The 21,031-nt window shown below is 42.2% G+C and overlaps 1 protein-coding gene across 1 annotated transcript in view; it reads left to right on the top strand.

The window, feature by feature from the left end:
* Positions 1 to 21,031, top strand: part of SLC9A9 (solute carrier family 9 member A9) — a 325,848-nt gene that overhangs the window by 18,667 nt on the left and 286,150 nt on the right. Inside the window, exons 3-4 of the mRNA XM_073359753.1 lie at positions 8,406 to 8,483; positions 9,196 to 9,272. Coding sequence (XP_073215854.1) covers positions 8,406 to 8,483; positions 9,196 to 9,272 — 155 coding nt within the window. The remainder of the gene's footprint in view (positions 1 to 8,405; positions 8,484 to 9,195; positions 9,273 to 21,031) is intronic.

A 21,031-nucleotide genomic window follows, 5' to 3' on the forward strand; every position in this document is an offset into this window, starting at 1 on the left:
ACGAAGAACACTATGAATGCTCCACACCTGCCAAATTAATCCTTTTGGCAGTTGACAGACATTGCATAACAGATCCAAAACCTTTCCCATTTAAAAACAGACAATTTAGGAAAAGCATAGAAGGGAACACATGCTTCTCCAAGCAGCATCTGCTTTCCTTTCAACAAAGAATTTTTATGCGCAATTTAATTTGTTAATTGGAATTAAACACATAAATACCCATTCATCTGCTGGAATGCAGAACCCAGCATAATTACTCCTTTTCCTGAAAGAAGTATGATATAATATTTTAAATATGTAATGAGCCTTTATTAAAGAGCTTTACAATTACTCCTGGAGTGTGACCTACTGCAGTGTCCCTTTGACAATCCAGGCTGCAGCTAATAAATGAGTGATCTGAAATAGACATTTAAATTTAGTTATAGGGTTGCCCAATCCTGTGAGATGCTTTGTGCCTTCTGCACAAAGGTGGTGGTGAGCCCTCTCAACACACAGCAAGGGCTTGTCTACACTTACTGGGGATCAATGTGCAGGTCCAGTGAAGACCGTCTAAATTGACCGCAGATGGCTCTCCTGTCGACTTCTGTACTCCACCTGAACGAGAAGCGCAAGGGGAGTCAACGGGAGAGTGTCTCCCATTGACATAACCTAGTGTGGATCCCGCGGTAAATAGATCTAAGTACATCGATTTCAGCTATGTTATTCACATAGCTGAAGTTGTGTAACTTAGATCGATCTCCCCCCCCCCCCCCCCCCGTAGTATAGACAAGGCCTAAGTCTGTCACTCAGGCCAAGATCCACAAAAGGACTTAGGCATTATAGTGCCTAACTTTTAAGTTTCTTGTCACCCAGTGGAATCCACAAATGCTGAGTTAATTCCCTAGGCTCCCTGTACAATGTGTTCGGGGGTTGGGGGGGGAAGAAGGGTGAGGAAAGACCCCAGAGTATGAGAGCCACAAAAGCTAGCCCATTAAGCAGGGATCTATCTAAACTAGCCAATAGCAGAGATAGAGGAGGGGAGAGGGGGGCGTATCTTAAGTTCCAGCCACCTCATGGAGTTAGGTGCCTAAATCCAGGTGGGAAGGAAGTATCTATTTCTACTTGAGCTCCATAGCTGGGAACATTCTCCTGGTGTCAGGTGCCTAAGCCATGTCTTGTGTGACAGAGGTGGAGAGGAGGCCTTTCTTATAACTTTAGCTCCGTGGTTAGGGAATTCACCAAGGGTGCTGAAGACCCCATATCAATTGCTGCCCTCTGCCTGATGTGAAAAAGGGATTTGAACAGAGGTTTCCCACCTATTAGATGAGTGCCCTGACCGCTGTATTAGTCACCTTCCCACTCACCCAGTACATATTTAATTATTTATATACTGTAGAACAGCTTCAACAGGAGAGAGATACTCACATCAGAAGGTCCCATAGTCCAGTTACGGCACTTACCTCAGAGATGGGAAACCCCTGTTCAAATTCCTTCTTCTCATGATGCGCAGGAGGGAATTGAACCACATCCTGATTGAGTACTCTAACCACTGGGCTAAAGGTTCCTCTTTCCTTCCCTGGCTGTTTTGGGTGGAGGTAGGTGTGGTCTGAGCACACCTTAGATCAGGCCCCACAGGCAAGACTGATGGGGCAACACCTATCTTCACCTGGTTTGAGGCTCGCACTGGGGCTTATGCATGAGATAGGCCAATGGGCACCTGCCTGGGGCAGCAGTGAGCATGTCCAGAGGCAGAAACGTAGGTGCCTAGGGAACTCTTAGAGAAAATTTAGACATCTAGCAAATTCAGGCCCTTAAAAGGTTAGGTGGCAGCTGAGCAGGAGTTTTGTGGATTGCAGTGGTGCCTAAAACTGGGCTTTAGGCACTGAAGTCCATTTGTGTATCTGGGCCTCAGCACTTCGTAGGAGTTACTAGACACTTCTGAGGACTGGATCCTAAAATTTTAAACTGAAAAGGTCTTGTGGTGCAGATTCCTTTATAACAAAGTTCTCAAGAATTTAATAAAATATGACTCTTCCATTGGTCTTTGGAACTGTTTTAATGGAAAAGTATGTCCCTGCTACAGAATTCTGTAGGATGACTCATAAGATCAATAGAAAGGACTTGACTAACCATTATATTTTGTAGGTTTTGAGAGTAATTTCTATAGAACCCAAATGGTTTCATCCTTATCAAATGCTATAGGACTGAGCATCTTCTGCACAGAATGAGTAATCACATCTACTCCTTAAGTCAGTGCAGTGAATGGTGCCAAGCACCTTGCAGGACTAGAGCCACACCCATTTGTTCATAGGTATAACTTTGTGATTAAAGGTAGGTCTATATATACAGCACTGCAGCGGCGTAGCTGTACAAGTGCAGCTGTGCCGTTGCGGCAGGTCTGGTGAAAGATGCTGATGGGAGAGAGCTCTCCCATCAACATAAAAATCCACCTCCACGAGCGGCATAAGCTATGTTGGCGAGAGACGCTCTCCCGCTAACATAGTGCTGTGCACACAGACACTTATGTCGGTGCAATTTGTTGCTCGGGGTGGAATTTTCGCAATGAATAAACCTCTGAAAAAAGCAAAGAACCTTCCAGCAATGATCAGGATTTGACTCTAATCCTAGATATGGTGCGTTTGATCACTGGGCTCACTTGCACACAAATGCAGTTAGGGATTTTTCAAGCTATGCAGTGAGGCATGCCTGCATATCTGAGCAGAGAATCACACCTGAAGATTATGCCTTGACATCTGGCAAAACTAGCTCCAGAAATGGTCACAATGGAGTAAAATTAACAACAAGAACATTTTTAAAGTAGATAAGCTATGTTAAATACAAATGCTGAGCCCTGGCACCTCTTGGCAGTTCATAGCCCCGGCACCTCTGGGCTTGCCATGTCAGTTATGAAAGTACAAAAATCACTGAGCCGAGGCACATCTTTCATTACAGTTTACATACGGGGCTGGATGAACCTCAAAAGAGGTCCAAATTGAATTTGGACCCCAGTGTTCACATCTTTATACTAAATTCATTTGAACTCCTTGAAACTATGCGCTCTGAAAAATTGAACTGGAAGTTCCACGGGAACAGGTTTCTTCACAAGATTATTGGTGCCTCCTGTACTTGTTGGGCCACCTGCTGTTCCACTGGTAGGTTGGTCCTTCTGTTCCTCATCCTAAAGCAGAATTGAGGAGCACAGGACTGTGTGACAACTGAAGAAAAGTAACTAATTATTCATGAACCTGCAAAGAGGTTCCATTCAAAGTTGGAGCAGAGATTCTTATTTTCTCATATGTATTCTAATTTGATTCTTTCACCGAGTGCCATAAGTTATACTCCCTGTACATGCTTATAGGGTGAAATTCACCTCAAAGCAAAGGGCCCACGCAAGAACCTCAGCATTGCCTAATCCCTTGAGTACGGCTGGTGGACATGTATTTGTATTGCAATTTAAGGCCAGAAGAGACCATCAGGAGCTATTCTGACTTCCTGCTTAACACATGGGTAACCCTCCACCCCATCTCTGTGAGGAAGCTCCAGGTGGGACCCAAACAGACTGGTGCTAAGCAGAGACTTGAGTGGGTTTGACAGTCCAGGGTTACACAGATCCAGGGGCCTAACAGCTTGCATAAGGGTGTATGGAGTGACAGCTGCTGCTATCCCATCTTAGAGGGCGGGGAGGGCTGGATTGTACAGCCCTGGTTTGAGGAGTGAATAGTGGACTGCTCATTGCCCCATACAAAGCCCAGTTACTCTGGCTCTGTGCAGAATAGATGAGTCTCATCCATTGCACATGGAGAATATAATGTAACCCCCTGCTGCTTCCAAGACAGACCACTTTTTCCTCACAATGTGGCATACCAGCGACCATGATGGAGTTAGTTTCTCTCAGATTTCCACACACAATGATGTGGTGCATCTACAGCAGTGCAGAGGATAAATAAGCTGTTGTCTCATAGGGGAACAGATGGGAACAGAAATGATAATGAAGAGCTACAGGATGTTAGTGGTAAATTAGTTGAACTGTTAATAATTAAGCACATTAAAAGCCCTCTAATTGAATATATTCTCCTAAAAGAAACATCTGAAGTTTAAAGGAAAGGCTTCCTAGTACACATGCGATTTCAGCATATTTCCACCAAGCAGATCTCTTGCTGAAAGGGCAAATTCACATCTTGGCAAAATTACATTTTACTGGCAAGTAGAAGGTTCCAACTTCACCTTAATTAGTTCTCTTCAAACATGATTACCTTAAGATAAACTAGGAACCTTTTAGTTCCTGCTTTCAGTGCCCACCTGGGGGAGTTACAGCTCAACACTTTGGTGCACAGTGCTGTTCATTCCCCTATAGTTCAAACTGCAGGACAATGCAGAGGCACTAATTTGCCTGCAGGACCTTTACCCCTGTGGATGATGTGAGACTGAGAGAACCCAGCTTGACCCTTTGAACCCAAATTGAGTCTGCAATACGTGCAGTCAGAAAAAAGATTCTCCCGCTCAAATATTTTTCTATGGAATCTAGAAAAATTAATATTAGACAGGTACACAGACTCTGTCCCAAACAGTTATAGGGTTTGGGAAAAATTTTAAAAACGAATGTGCTAAACAGCTGCTCCAGTGACTGAGCTGAAAACTTTTTACTACAGGGGGTAAATTAGAGTATCCTTGGCATCACAAAAACTTGGTGAAATGTTGAAAATAGGACATGATTAACACCAGGGTAAAAAATACATTGGAATGACAGACTAGGTCATGCTGGTGGGGGAGGGCACTATATGTGCAAGAAAGCATAGAGTCAAATATAGAAAAAATCTTAAATCACTCACACTGTACCATAGAATGGATAGAAATTCCATGCTTGAATAATAAGAGAATAGCAATAAGAATACGCTACCAGCCACCTGACAGTGATTGTGAAATGCACAGGGAGATCAGAGTGGCTACAAAAACAGAAAACTCACTAATAATGTGGGATTTCAACTATCCCCCTATTGACCGGAAACATGTCACCTCAGGATGGGATGCAGAGATAAAATTTCTAGATGGCTGACATTTCTAATGGCTGCTTCTTGGAGAAGCTAGTCCTGGAATCCATTAGGGGAGAGGCAATTCTTGATTTAGTCCTAAATGCTGCACCTAAGAGATTAATATAGCTGAGCCGCTTAGTAATAGCTACCATATTGTAATTAATTTTAACATTCTTAACCGGGTGGGTGAGAGACCAAAGAAACCCATCACAGTATCATTTAACTTGGAAAGGGGGAACTACAGAAAATTGAGGAAGGTAGTTAAATGGAAATTAAAAGGAACAGTCACAAGAGTGCAACATTTTAAAAACCCCATAATAGAGACTCAAACAATATTCCCTAAATAAATAAATAAATTAAATAAAAAACACACACCACCAGTAAGAGGGCCAAGAAATTCTACCATGGCTAAACAGAGGAATCGAGACAGGTTCAAGACAAAAATTTTCTTTGCAAATTGAAAGTCAAATCCTATTGAGGAAAATAAAAAGGAACATAAACTCTGGCATGTCTAGTATAAGTAAAAGTATAACTAGCCAGGCCAAAAAAGAATTTGAAGAGCAACTAGCAAAAGGCACAAAAACTAACAGCAAAAAATTTAAGTACATCAGAAGCAAGAAGCTTGCCAAAGGATCAGTAGGGCCATTGGACAATCAAGGTGCTAAAGGAGTGCTTAGAGAAGACCAGCCAGTTGCAGAGAAGCTAAATGAATTCTTTACATCAGTCCTCACTGCAGAGGATGTGAGGGAGATTCTCACACCGGAGCCATTCTTTTTAGGTGATAATCTGAGGAACTGTCCCAGAATGAGGTGTCAATTGAGGAGGTTTTAGAACAAATTAAACAGTAATAACAGTAAGTCACCAGGACCAGATGGTATACACCCAAGAGTTCTGAAGGAACTCAAATATGAAATTGCAGAGCTACAAACTGTGGTATGTAACCTATCGCTTAAATCTGCTGCTTTATGCAGTGCTTAATTTGTGCCAGGGCTTGCCAGGGCTCAGCTCTAGCACCTCTAGGGTTGGCAGTTCATAGCTCCGGCACCCCTGAGCTTGCCGCATCAGTTATTAAAGTAAAAAAAAAAAATTGCTTGAGCCCCAGCACCTCTTTCATTACAAATTAAGCATTGGTTGTACGAGATAACTGGTGGATAGCTAATATGATGATGATTTTAAAAAATGTCTCCAGAGGTGATCCTGGCCAGTGAGCCTAACTTCAATACTTGGCAAACGGGTTGAAACTATAGTAAAGAACAGAATTATCAGACACATAGATAAGCATGATATGTTAGGGAAGTGTCCACATGGCTTTTGCAAAAGGAAATCATGCCTTACCACTCTATTAGAATTCTTTGAGGGCGTCAACAAATATGTGGATAACAGTGATCCAGAGGATGTGGTGTTCTTGGACTCTCAGAAAGCCATTGACAAAATCCCTCACCAAAGGCTCATAAGCAAAATAGGAAGTCATGGGGTAAGAAGGAAAGTTCTGTCATGGATCAGTAACTGGTTAAAAGATAGGAAACAAAGGGTAGGAATAAATGGCCAGTTTTCACAGTGGACAGAGGTAAATAGTGGTGTCCCCCAAAGATCTGTACTGGGACAAGTTCTACATATTTATAAATGATCTGGAAAAAGGGGTAAACAGTGAGGTGGCAAAGTTTGCAGACGATACATAATTACTCAGGATAGTTAAGTCCAAAGCTGCCTGCCAAGATTTACACAAAGGGATCTCTCAAAACTGGATGACTGGGCAACAAAATAGCAGATGAAATTCTGCATTAATAAATGCAAAATAATGTATGTTGGAAAACATCATCCCAACTATACATACAAAATGATGGGGTCTAAATGAGCTGTTGCCACTCAAGAAAGAGATCTTGGAGTCATTGTGGATAGTTCTCTGAAAACAGCTGCTCGGTGTGCAATGAAAATCAAAAAGGGTAACAATATTAGGAACTATTAGGAAATGGATACATTATAAGACAGAAAACATCATAATGCCACTATATAAATCCATGGTACACCTGCACTTTGAATATCCCCTGCAGTTCTGGTCGTCCCATCTCAAAAAGAGATATATTGGAATAAGTACAGAGAAGGTCAATAAAAATGATTTAAGAGTATGGAACAGCTTCCGTCTGAGGAGAGATTAAAAATACTGGGACTGTTCATCTTAGAAAAGTCATGATTAAGGGGGATGTGAGAGAGGTCTATAAAATCATGAATGGTGTGCAGAAGTGAATAGGGAAGTGTTATTTACCCCCTTCATATAACACACAAATCAGGGTCACCCAGTGAAATTATTAGGCAGTAGGTTTAAAACAAACATAAGGAAGTACTTCTTCCCACAATGCAGTCAACCTGTGTAACTCTTTGTCAGAGGATGTTGTGAAGGACAAGACTATAACAGGGTTCAAAAAAGAATTCGATAAGTTCATGGAGGATAGGTCCATCAATGGCTATCAGCCAAGATGGTCAGGGATGCAACCCCATGCTCTGGGTGCCCCTACGCTTCTGACTGCCAGAAGCTGAGATGGGACAACAGGATGGCTCACTTGATAAGTTCCCTGTTCTGTTCTTTGCCTCTGAAGCATCCGGCACTGTCCACTGTTGGGAGACAGTCTACTGGGATAGATGAACCATTGTTCTGACCCAGTATTGCCATTATTATGGGGGTTTTTATTATTAAAGTTGGTAAAGCAAAATAAAAAGTAAATAAGCATAAGCAAAGATGGAGAATATCCTCCCACAAGATGGAAGATTTCCTTTATTTGGAACAAGGAAGCACAAGAAGGATTTATTTTTCCTTTTAATTTTGTTTTGTGTGCAGTTTCTAGCTATGTAGCAACTTGTATGGCCATCATCTCAGTGTCAGAGCGCCTCAGAATCATTATCTGCACAAAATGTCTATGGAGTAGGAAGGTATTATCCCATTTTACAGGTGGGAAACTGAGGCCTGGGGTGACTTGCCAAAAATCATAGAGGAAATCTGTGCCTGAGCCAGGAGTCAAAGACAGGATTCCTGAGTCCCCAGTCCACCACCAAACCTACTAGGCCATCTAGTTCATTACTCTCCTTAACACATGAAATGTAATTTGCCTGTGTTCTGTATTGACCGAGCACTACCTGTTTCTTATGTTTAATATTTTTTTACAAAAATATCTAAATATTGTACTATATACACATGCACAGGGAACTCTAAACTCGTATTTATTCAGCTAATAACTCTGAGTAATTTGTCCAGTTTCCACGCTTTCGAGAGTAACTTATTAAGGCTGACACCATGATTAATCCTGATTTTAAAATGGCCTGTCTCTCACTTGAAACCTTCCATACCAAGCTGAATGGCTGCTTTACTTTTTCCTTACTCAATATCTTTGTCTTTTCTGGCAGATGATTTTTGATCCTTCGATCTTCTTCAATGTTTTACTGCCACCCATTATATTTCATGCTGGATATAGTTTAAAGAAGGTAAGTGATTTCTCTCTTAAATTACAGAACGTGGGCTGGTCTGATGGCTACTTTGTAGTGCCATTGTTACATTGGTGGGGAGAAGAATCTAAGTAATTGTCCGTCTGAAATTCTTTTGCTTGGTAATTATTTAGGCCAATTGATATCAGAGAAGAGAATGGAAAATAACTATTTAAGACTTCAAACCCATGGGCCTGATTCTGCTCTCTGTTATGCTTGTGTAAGGCTCTGATCTTGCACTTCAATATGTGGGTGGATTGCTGTGCCCATGCAAGGTCCCTTTGAAGTCAGTGAGGCTCCACACGTGTGCAGCAGCCCTCTTCCCGTGCAGAAGTGGGACCTACACCTGTGTAAGGGAGGGGATTCATGGTAATATTTACAAAGGTCATTCAGAACCTGAGCTTTCATTATGACCACTAACTGTTTCATGCATGAATATGCAATTCCGACTTAATAGGCAAAAAAGGAAGATTAGTGACATATAGACACGCTGACAGAACATGAGGGGGTCTTAGATCATATTTTCAAAAGCGTAATTTGAAGCCTTTGTTTTGTTTTGTTTTGTTTTTTCCAATCCTGAAGAACTACTATAGCAACAGCCAGAATGGCTTGAATGGGACTCCCCTAAACTTGGTGTTTGAACTTGAATTTAGGTTTCTAAGATGAACTCTGCTAAATTTGACATTGTATTTTTCCTACTTTGTTTCCCCAGAGACATTTTTTTCGTAATTTAGGATCAATTTTAACATATGCCTTTTTGGGAACTGCCATCTCTTGCATTGTTATAGGGTAAGTGAAATTCACTTCCTATTATTCTTGTTCAAGTTTAATATTAGTCGATTTTCCTCATAAAAGGGCACATGATTTACTTCACTGGTGTTAGGCTAACATGAAGGCATTTTCCTACACTATCTATTCATGACTTTCTTAAACAATGAAGTTCTATCTTTAGGTGAGGTTGAGATGGAAAATTCAAGATGCAGTCATGGTATAGGCCCAACCTTTTCCATGAGACCCTCAGTATCTTGCACACTTGGGCCCCAATTTGTGATCATTATATAGGCACATGCTGCCTTTTATAGTCATGTAGCATTAACATTTTATCTGTCCTGCAAGAAGGGAGCATTCTTCTTGGAGGAACACACTGTTCTTTAATGGCATTCCCTTTACAGGACAAGAAATCTCCAGAAAGACAGGAGGAATTTTGAGGTTCTTGAACTGTTTCTGAACCAAGGTTTCTGCAATGAGCTCTGCACCTGTACAGAGCCCTGCTGAAGCTAATGGAGCTCCTTACAGGGGTCTTCCCATGCAGAGCTCATTTCAGGGTTGGGACCTAAGACTTCATTAGCCATCTGTCTGGGATTGTGTGGAGTTGAAGGAGGGGAGCTTATTTTACAGGTTACAAGTTTGGGAATTTACTGATGGTTCAACTTTCAGGTTAGCAGCTCATTGAATCTTGTAGGTTACCTGAGATCCTGGTCTGTGTAACTCTGAAATGAGCCATTTAAGTTGTTCAGCATGGTGCGCAAGGATTTATGGTAGTGCTTCAATTTTATGCATGTGCTTTAATTTAGAAGTAATCAGACTTCTGAACCTAGGCAGAGTGCTTTCAAATTATGAAAGCAATTAACTCTTCTTGCTTTTTTATAACAGATCTTAAGTAAATTTAGATGGTGGAGTCAAAATATATGTTCCTTTTCAACATCATCATAAGACAGAACTTTCACATTTAATGTCAATTCAGTATTATGAAAACATCAGTGCCTGATGGATTAGTCTGTAATTCAAAGTTTAATACTTGTTAAAACTATTCTTTCAATGGAAGCAAGAAAAAAATGGGTATCTTGACATCAGAGTTAACTTTCTTTTCATCTTAGTAAGATTTGAAGTAGCCAACAGCAGACACAACTTGCATGTATTATAACAAACCCATCATCATGTAGGATTTTTTGGTTTTTATTATACTACATTCTATGGTCACTGACAGTAGAGAGAAATGTAACCATCCTGCTCCAAAAGCACAGGTCCCTGCCACATGAGCTGAAGAAGAGTCTGGGTTAGCCATTAGCTGTGCATCTCCTGTCACAATTGAGAGGTTCTGATTCCCTCTGGTAGAGGGCAGAGGTACACAAGCACACCGGGCAGTTTCTTACCGTGTAAACAGTTAGCCAAATGCTTACTGGTATAAATTGGCTTCAATGGAGCTATGCCAGTTTATACCAGCTAAGAATCTGGCCCAAAGGATCTACATTAATGGGTAGTTCCCCATGTGGGTGCATGTAATATATATACACAAAAGGTTGAATAATTTTTAAGATCAGTGCTACAGTGTATGCAAGTAACAGCAGCTGTATATCTGGAACCTGGAGAACTTAAGTGAGGAAGCTTGTTAAAACAGCATGCTAGGGATAAGAACTTTTGAGTCTTATATGTGAAAATGTCATTTATGTGGCACCAGGACTAACGGATAAATCGCCAAAGGTCTGGACTTCCATTTAGATGCTTATCTGAATTATTTCCACTTTCAGGGTTTCCTCCATCTTGTTACTACTGCAGCTGGTTGAATAATATTCACCAAATAATATTCACAATTTTTTGCCAGATAATGCTGTGTTTTATTTTTTTATATCAATTATTTGATGAATATTTAGAAAATGACTATGTCAAGTTGTGGTTAGCCCCCTCCCTCCCTGCGACAGTCTCCTCATTCCTCCCCCCCAGAGTCTTGTTGAAGGGTCCAGCAGTTCTGCCAACCTCTCTGGGCCTGGATACCTCTCCTTTTGAATGCCTTCTCAACTCCCACTCATCCCCCACATCAACTTGTCACTCTAGCTCTCCTTACCCAACACCGCTTTCTCTAACTAGACTGACATCCTCATACAGGTGCTGCCAGCTCTATCTATCCTCTCCTGCTGTACCAGCTCTGCTCAGCTGCCCCAGCTGGATTCAGTAGAGCTGTGCCTGTGTACACCACTGGATGTGAATTTGGCCCCTGCTCTATATAATTCCACAGTAAGGGTGTGAAATGGGGGTGGAGTATTGGGTGAGCAGGGGTCGAGTCCCAGAGCATGCATTTTTTGGACCAGAGTGATGACCAAGCAATTTCCTGATGTGACAGGAGATTGCCATGCAACCACATTAATAATCCCATTGCAAGGCCAATGGGCCTGACTGCCTGGTCTTGTGACACCTTCTTGCCTCTTCTCTTGAGCACTTGGTTTTAATTGCTTGTCTTTGTCTGCAAAACACAGAGGCAATGGTAATGTATCAAGAGAAAATATTCAGAGCTGACATTGTCTGTGTCTTTGCCAACAAAAGCTATTATTTTTATTATTATTATCCAGATTATCCCTTGTGGGAGGGGGTCTACATGACTAACTCCTTGCTGAGATTCCCCCTGGTTATCCCGTAGTAGGGTCAGGCTTTGCCACCCCCTCATGGAAAAGGTCACAGACCCCCGGGATCCACAGGAGGTAAGGCACAGCTGCACAGAATCCCTGTGCCTCTGCACAATGTTTGACCCGTGGCAAGGCCCCCTAGATCACTGAAACCACAGCTCCATTGGAACCACGGTAGAAGGAACTGCTCCTACCTCCCCCAGGCTGCAGCTGCCCCAGGAGCACCCAAGAGAGGCTACACAGAAAGTTAATTCATTTGCCTAATTCTGCAGAGGGATGATGTGCATGCCCTCTCAGCTCTACATCCATCCCATCCAGTCTGTCCCTCTACCCTGTCAAAATCCTTCCCTGCAGATCAGAGGCTTCCTGTGGGCCTGGAGGGTAGAGAAGATGCCCATTTCTTTCACACAGAAAAGAGAGTTCCAAGTACAGCGTGCCTGTGTGCAGATCTCTATGGCCTGACCTGATTTCCTGATGTTATCACTCCTGTCTCTTTAGAGGCAATGATGTGGGTAAGGAGAGGTTGATAGAAGAGGGGTGGGGGGTGCACGCAACAGCGTGCCAGACCTGCTTGTTCCTGCCATAGAATTCTCCAAAGTTTGACTGGGGGCTGGTGCTGGCAAAGTCAGGGGAAGTTATATGTATATGTAACTTTTCATATTTTATCCTGGTTTCTAATGCAACCACTCACCACCCCTGGACTTCATAAGTCTACCTGGGTCATGCAGTGATAAAAGCACATAACAATGCGTCTTTTTTACTCTACCTTAGAGGTAATGCTTACCAAGTTTGTTCTATTACACTGTGGAAATTATAGGCTGTTACAGCTGGCTCAGTGACTGGACTCTGGCTGATTTTAAGAGAAGCAATAGATAACTGTGGGGGTGGGAATAATTATGTGCATTTTTATGATCTTTTAATGCAGCTTAATAACTTAATACAACTTTGAAAACTCAATGAAATGGATCTTTCTAGTAGAAGATGAACTTGATTAGTTTTTCAAGGTTTTAGAATACCCTTCTAAGCACTGTAAAGGCAAAAAAAAAAAAAATACTCTCAAGGGTGTTCAAGATGCTCCCTGGCCATTCTCAGCCAGTTTTGTTTGTAATTTCATAAGTTGGCCAAGCACAATGGTGTGTCAGAAAGAAATCATGTCATGTTCCCCATATCCTTCTGTTTCTAGACATCAGCGTTCTTAGATCTGTGCTGATCTGCACATGTGGCTTCAATGTATGTTGTCATTACATGTACAGTATCAAGTGAACATGATTATAGTAGAAAGGACAGTACATTTGAGTGATTACAGCAAAGAACTGAATGTCTAGGTGTTCTGGCTTCTCTTCTCAGCTCTGCAATTGATTTCCCATGTGATACTGGGCAAGTCATTTAACCAACTTGTGCTTCATTTTCCCCTTTTGTAAAAAGGGAATAGCAATACTTACTAGATGCTTGTGTCACAGCTTTAAGTTCCTCTAATCAAAGACCATGTTCTATCTTAATGTTTGTTAATATTCTGTGTGGTGTAGTATAGCAGTGTACAAAACCTAGGTAGGGGTATATGATTCCCCCCTTCACATGGTGATCTGATGAGCAAAACTGCTGGCAACCTGAAGCCTGGGGGTTTCTCCAAGAGATACCTGGATAATTCAGTGATGGAGGCCATTTAATTACCCAGATGGATAGAAGCAAAACTCTTTGAAAACCGATGAGCGTCTCAAGGCTTCCATACAAAGAGGAAAGAATCCTGCTTCTCCACCACTACATCTGTATCCCCACAGGGACAGTAGCATGCCACCGGAGCAGTGTGCAGCTGGCTGGGTGGAAGAGCTGAGGGAACAACTGCTCTGGCATGTTGTCCTTTTGGCAGCATGATTTATAAGTTCACACCTGTGTCTTTAACACCAGGGAAGGGGTATGGCAATGAGAAGTGGGGTTTGTTAGGAAGCTAAACAATGGAAGCATAGAAATAGAGATAGCCATGCTATTAGTCACACAGCAGGCCTAAGGAGTGCATATGGGCAAGATTCATGGGAAAGAGCCCTGTTTTTTCTTAGGTTGTTGGTTTTCCATGAGAAATGCACCCCATGCCTTGGCTATTCCACTCTTCTGTTGGTCTTGCTCCAGCAGGAAATGAAGTGCATAGGAAGTTCTAGGATACATAGGGCTCGCTTCCAGAGAACCCCCTTTTAATGAGAAGGACATGGGCCCTTGATACAGAGTTGTAAAGATACAAATTCTTCCCAAGTTTCATGAAACAATATAATCACAGCTAACCTTGGGGGGCGTGTAATTGGAGTTGTCTTCTCAAAGACTCTATCAGATGGGGGTAGTTTCTATTTTTCAATTTTTAAGAAAACAATTAAAGTAAGTGCCACTTTTAATGTTTTTTCCTGTGATTTCCCAGGCAGCATGTCCTAAGGAGAATATTCTGTGTCTTGGTATTTCAGGATGCTTTGCCAGCCAATCCAGTGAGCCTTGCATCCTTTTCCACAGTCAGACTGACGTTGTATAGGTTTATGAGAAAGTAATATAAGTCCTCTAAACTTTGAAATAAATAACTGAATGTGAGTCTCTAGACTGAGGGACTATTTTTTAATACAAAAGAGATTTATTGTTATCATTTTTAATGCTGAAAAAGCCCGTAGGCCAGAGCCCTGCTGAAATACAGTAATCTAAGTGCTTGTAAACCCTTTCCCCCAGCATTGTCAAGTGTGAAGATCCACTTCTTGAGTCTTGCTTCGCATTTGGGATTTGACTCCACTACACTCTGAGAGGTGCCCCAACAATACAGTGATGGCAGGTGGCCCTCTAATTACCTACCTGGATAGAAATGAAACTCTTTGAAATCATGGTTTCTATCTGAAACTGTAACTCTGCCCAGGCTGGCTCAAAAATGGGAGCAGCATCTGAGGTTTATAATCCATATGGACAGTCGGTATATCTGCACTGTGCACCCACTCAGAGAAAGAAATGAAAAAGAAAGAGGAAAGGAAAGAGAATTAAAAACTTGGTAGAAAGAAGAGAGACAGTAAACTCCAAAAGGAAGAGCTTCACTCCAGAGAGAAGAAATGGGGGTAGGGGAGAATTAGTTGTTGTAATAAAGGCCAGGAAGTAGATGGCAAAAAGACTGAAAATAAAGTAGTTCCTTATTGCAGAATATTAGCCATGTATTTAAAGTGTCTGCGTGAGCACACAGGCAAGTATCTATGTCTGTATATCTTTGCTGCAGCCTCCCCCTCTAATTTGGGTGGTTGGGCTTACTATAGGGTGGCTGGGTGGTATTTAGTGCCCTAAGATACACAGGAGGTCAGACTAGATGATATGAAGATATCTTCTGGCCTTAAACTCTACGACTATGAATTTGCGCCATGCTCTGTCCTACTGACTTATAGAGCAGCTCACTGTAAACAACCCAATGCCTGCCCTGATAGGTGTTATGGTTGTTAGCCTGTGCAGCTTGTTACAATCAGTCACCTTAAAAAAGCAAGACAGTTGGTGCAGATCTGAAGTAAAGAAGTGGGAAACCACGTCTATATCACAGAAGCCTTTGGTGAGCTGCCAAGAGTGACCTGACAGGAGTAGCTATGATGGTACTTGCCATCTCTGTTGTAAATCACTGCTTTTGCAAGACAGGGTGAGTCTTCTGGAGCTGGACAACGGATGACTGGAAAAAGGCTAATGTAGTGCCAATCTTTTAAAAAGGGAAGAAGGAGGATCCTGGGAACTACAGGCCAGTCAGCCTCACCTCAGTCCCTGGAAAAATCATGGAGCAGGTCCTCAAAGAATCAATCCTGAAGCACTTGCATGAGAGGAAAGTGATCAGGAACAGCCAGCATGGATTCACCAAGGGAAGGTCATGCCTGACTAATCTAATCGCCTTTTATGATGAGATTACTGGTTCTGTGGATGAAGGGAAAGCAGTGGATGTATTGTTTCTTGACTTTAGCAAAGCTTTTGACACGGTCTCCCACAGTATTCTTGTCAGCAAGTTAAGGAAGTATGGGCTGGATGAATGCACTATAAGGTGGGTAGAAAGCTGGCTAGATTGTCGGGCTCAACGGGTAGTGATCAATGGCTCCATGTCTAGTTGGCAGCCGGTATCAAGTGGAGTGCCCCAAGGGTCGGTCCTGGGGCTGGTTTTGTTCAATATCTTCATAAATGATCTGGAGGATGGTGTGGATTGCACTCTCAGCAAATTTGCGGATGATACTAAACTGGGAGGAGTGGTAGATATGCTGGAGGGGAGGGATAGGATACAGAAGGACCTAGACAAATTGGAGGATTGGGCCAAAAGAAATCTGATGAGGTTCAATAAGGATAAGTGCAGGGTCCTGCACTTAGGACGGAAGAACCCAATGCACAGCTACAGACTAGGGACCGAATGGCTAGGCAGCAGTTCTGTGGAAAAGGACCTAGGGGTGACAGTGGACGAGAAGCTGGATATGAGTCAGCAGTGTGCCCTTGTTGCCAAGAAGGCCATTGGCATTTTGGGATGTATAAGTAGGGGCATAGCGAGCAGATCGAGGGACGTGATCGTTCCCCTCTATTCGACATTGGTGAGGCCTCATCTGGAGTACTGTGTCCAGTTTTGGGCCCCACACTACAAGAAGGATGTGGATAAATTGGAGAGAGTCCAGCGAAGGGCAACAAAAATGGTTAGGGGTCTGGAACACATGACTTATGATGAGAGGCTGAGGGAGCTGGGATTGTTTAGCCTGCAGAAGAGAAGAATGAGGGGGGATTTGATAGCTGCTTTCAACTACCTGAAAGGGGGTTCCAAAGAGGATGGCTCTAGACTGTTCTCAATGGTAGCAGATGACAGAACAAGGAGTAATGGTCTCAAGTTGCAGTGGGGGAGGTTTAGATTGGATATTAGGAAAAACTTTTTCACTAAGAGGGTGGTGAAACACTGGAATGCGTTACCTAGGGAGGTGGTAGAATCTCCTTCCTTAGAGGTTTTTAAGGTCAGGCTTGACAAAGCCCTGGCTGGGATGATTTAACTGGGAATTGGTCCTGCTTCAAGCAGGGGGTTGGACTAGATGACCTTCTGGGGTCCCTTCCAACCCTGATATTCTATGATTCTATGATTCTATGAACAGCGTGGCACTTGGATGGGAAACCGGTGCCCCCAGTTGTGGGAGTGGGAGACGGTGAACCACGAGCTCTTATTGTGAGCGGTGAGTACTGCTCGGGCATCATTGCTTTAAACCAAATACTGTGCTAAAGTATGCCAGGCCATGCTTGTCACTCACAGACACACCATATATGAAACTACAAAACTTCCCCCTCTGGCCAATTCCTCCCCTTTGCACCTGAGTAAGTCTGAGTAGTGAAGCTTACTGCAGAGAGATCAGTAGAAAGGTGAAGAAATCCTCCCCCCAAGCTGTGAAGCCTCAGCAAAACTGCTACTGCATCTCCATGTGAAGAGATGGCAGCTGAGTCTGCACAGTGGCAAATCCACTGGCCCTGACTCTGTTCCTCCTGAGGTCAAGCCCCAGCCCTTCTGCATGAGGATGCAGGAGAAATCCTGAGTGTGCAGGATCCCATCCATCATGAGTTCAATCACACTGCTTCTGCTCCATGGGGGGCCCTACAATCACACAGAGGCCAGGGCAGTATTTTGGTTTCATTGAATTTTTGGTGGGGATAGTTGCTTTTAAATAAAGGTCCCTATCACTAACTGCTGCCTGGCTGGCGTTCTGTTCTCTGGGACTTTATTTTTAAGATAGCTCTGCTAATCTGATGGGAAGCATCTTTCGGAATCAATGCCTGTGGTAGGTATTTTCAATTTTCTTGAAGCTGGATGAGAGACCAACTTAATTGTAGAAGTTCTGATACCTTGCTATGTGCTTATTCGAGCGAAAGGCCAGAGTGAGTGGCAGGGGGAGCAGGAAGACTTGGGTTATTTTTTCTTAAAAACACCATCATTCTCCAGATCGGCATCCTCAGTCCAGGCCGAGGCAAAGTTGTCAACACATGAGAACTCTGATTATTTTCTTAAACTTGGCTTTATCAGAGATTTTTTATTTGGTTTCACTTGGGTTATCTTGGATTGCAACACCAATAACACATTTCATATATTCAGAAAGCAGTACATTTTGCATTCACTTACTCCTATTTTTCCAGCTTGTCTATTAGCCTTGGCAAGGAGATATCGTTTTCCTGGAATCCAGAGCTGTGTGAAATATGCCACTCAAACAGCAAAAGTATTTGTTGGAAGGCCAAATTCAAGTGTGACCTGCCTTCGTGACTGCAGTGAGTTCTGCCTAAGTAAAGAGTAAAATTGAGTAAAAGAGTAAAAAAAAGAGTAAAAGCAGGATTTGTCTCAGAGTACAAATGACTGTGTTGAAGACAAATCATGGAATATAAACAGCTCATGTGGTCAATGTTATAAGGATTTATTCCAAGGTCAACATCATTTCCTGGCCCATAATGGTACTTTAATTCTGTTATGTTTTGAGCTAAGAGCATAGCATTTTGTAATACAAAAATATAGGTTTGCCTTCTTGTTGCTCTCACCTTTAACCTTAATTCCCTCAGCCATTTTTGCAATGTATGAAGATTACTCAGAAGATGTATTGGTTTCAAATTGGTGACAAAAATATCTGAAACCTGAGTTTATTAGTTGGACATTAACTTGTCTTCCCCCTTTTCCCTCGCATTCAGCTCCTTTTTTTACTGTATAAGTACTATTCAGCTGCTTGAATCTGACAGTCTTGTAATAAAATTCCTCTCCTATGGTAATCGGTTAAAAACTGTTTCAGGCCTGTTTTAGAATCCTTAACTTTATCTTCTCTTCAAGTGATTTGTTGTTATCCTGTTTAAAATTCACTTAATCCAAAGATTAAACCCATGGATCATCATTTAGAAACAGTTTGCATCTGGTTTCCAACCCAAATCCTACTTCCCTCTCCTCCCATCCCCCCCAAAATGCTTTGAAACATGGAAGTCATTTTCATCCTGATGCGCATGTGCAACTTCCAATGGGAATTTTCCGTGTGCATAAAGGGAAGGATACTCTATACTCTGTAGCAGGAATTGACAACCTTTGGCACGCGACCTGTCAGGGAAATCCACTAGCAGGCCGGGATGGTTTGTTTACCTGCAGCATCCACAGGTTCAGCCAATCGCAGCTCCCACTGGCCGCAGTTCGCTGTTCCAGGCCAATGGGGGCTGCGGGAAGCGGCAGCCAGCACATCCCTCGGTCCACTTATTGTATTAAGTGTTACAATAGAGAATGCATGAGATGAAGCTGGCATACATATTGTTTTTCTGTATCTATTGGAGGTGGAAGTGGTGAATGCTTTATGGAGTGTTGGGGTGTGCTGTCAACGTCCTTGCAGGCAAAGTGAAAGTAGCAAGAAATGCTGGGGACTTTTCTCTTGACTTCTCATTTTCATGGTTCCAAGGGTTTGTGTGAGTGGGGTGTATCGGGATATGAACATAACTGTCCAATCAAACAAGGGTGGGTTTGTACTACTGAAAATATAGACTTCCAAACTGTTGCTTCTAACTCTCTTTTTTGGGATAACAGGCATATTATTTCCATTGATGTGCAGCTTAACTAGGCTGTGTTCAATGAATTTTTAGTTGGAAATGCTCTATCTAGCAGAAAGAGCAGTGAGATCTCCCTGCAGATTTTTTCCTTTTTATTTGTCAACCTTTTTTTCTCCCTGAAAATGAAGCTGACTTCATTTTCCTTCTGCTCAACAGTAAAAAGAACAGGAGTACTTGTGGCACCTTAGAGACTAACAAATTTATTAGAGCATAAGCTTTCGTGGGCTACAGCCCACTTCATCGGATACATAGAATGGAACATATAGTAAGAAGATATATATATACACATACAGAGAAGGTGGAAGTTGCCATACAAACTGTAAAAGGCTAATTAATTAAGATGAACTATTATCAGCAGGAGAAAAAACTTTTGTAGTGATAATGAAGATGACCCATTTAGACAGTTGACAAGAAGGTGGCCATCTTGGTGATCACTACGAAAGTTTTTTTTCTCCTGCTGATAATAGCTCATCTTAATTAATTAGCCTCTTACAGTTTGTATGGAAACTTCCACCTTCTCTGTATGTATATATATATCTTCTTACTATATGTTCCATTCTATGCATCCGATGAAGTGGGCTGTAGCCCACGAAAGCTTATGCTCCAATAAATGTGTTAGTCTCTAAGGTGCCACAAGTACTCCCGTTCCTTTTGTGGGATACAGACTAACACGGCAGCTAATCTGAAACCTGTTCAACAATAGTTAAGCTGTTCTGGCCCCATCATAACATGAGACGGAACTTGCTGATGATATTACCACATTCTCAGAAGACTCTCTGCTTCCATTTCTCATTAAGCATTCAGCCCACGCTGGAGGAGTTCAACGTGCAATAGCAGTTTACACTTACTATGCACTGCAAGACTCTCGGGATTTGATTTTTTTTTCTACCTAGACTACTTCATAGATATTTAGACAGTTTGGCAAATGTCAGGTGGGTGTTTACTTTTGCACTTAGGTTCTGGGGTTATTTTATATTCCTTTCAGACTCAAGATCCATGGAATTGTACAAATGGTACATACTGAGCTGAAACAATGTTGAGTTTATAATCTAACTTTATTCTTAGGTTACGGATAGGCTGTAATATGACTTGGAAACCAAACATTTGTTGCTATGTTCTTCAGAAAACCAAAACCAAATGTTGTTTGGCTTGAATCTACTCATGCTATACAATCAGGGCTATGTGATTCTTTCCAGTATTGGAAACTGTTTCTCGCAGGGAATGATGGGGCCATATTAAGGGTAACAGGAAAACCTTTAGAGCTCTCTACTTTCTAAGTTAGGCAAGTACATTATTCAAGTAGCATCTAACTGCTGCATCATGTAGCTCCTGATCATTTCTGTATTTTAGTTTAGAGCTACCTCAGAGAAGTTAATCAACATCTCATTCCTCATTAAAAGAATCTATTTTTTCCAGCACTTGCACCAGCAAGAGATCTAAGGAAGACAACAGAGCCTGCTCTTTCTGTGCATGCTGCCCACAAATAAAGCTGTGTGCTGTCTCCACTCTTTCACAGCCCATGCACACAGCTTTGTGGCAGGCACAGAAATTGTGGGGGCTTATTAAGTATCTTGATGCTGCAGAGATTAATTG

Source organism: Lepidochelys kempii, chromosome 9 (genome assembly GCF_965140265.1).
Source record: "Lepidochelys kempii isolate rLepKem1 chromosome 9, rLepKem1.hap2, whole genome shotgun sequence".
Classification (NCBI taxonomy): Eukaryota; Metazoa; Chordata; order Testudines; family Cheloniidae; genus Lepidochelys; species Lepidochelys kempii.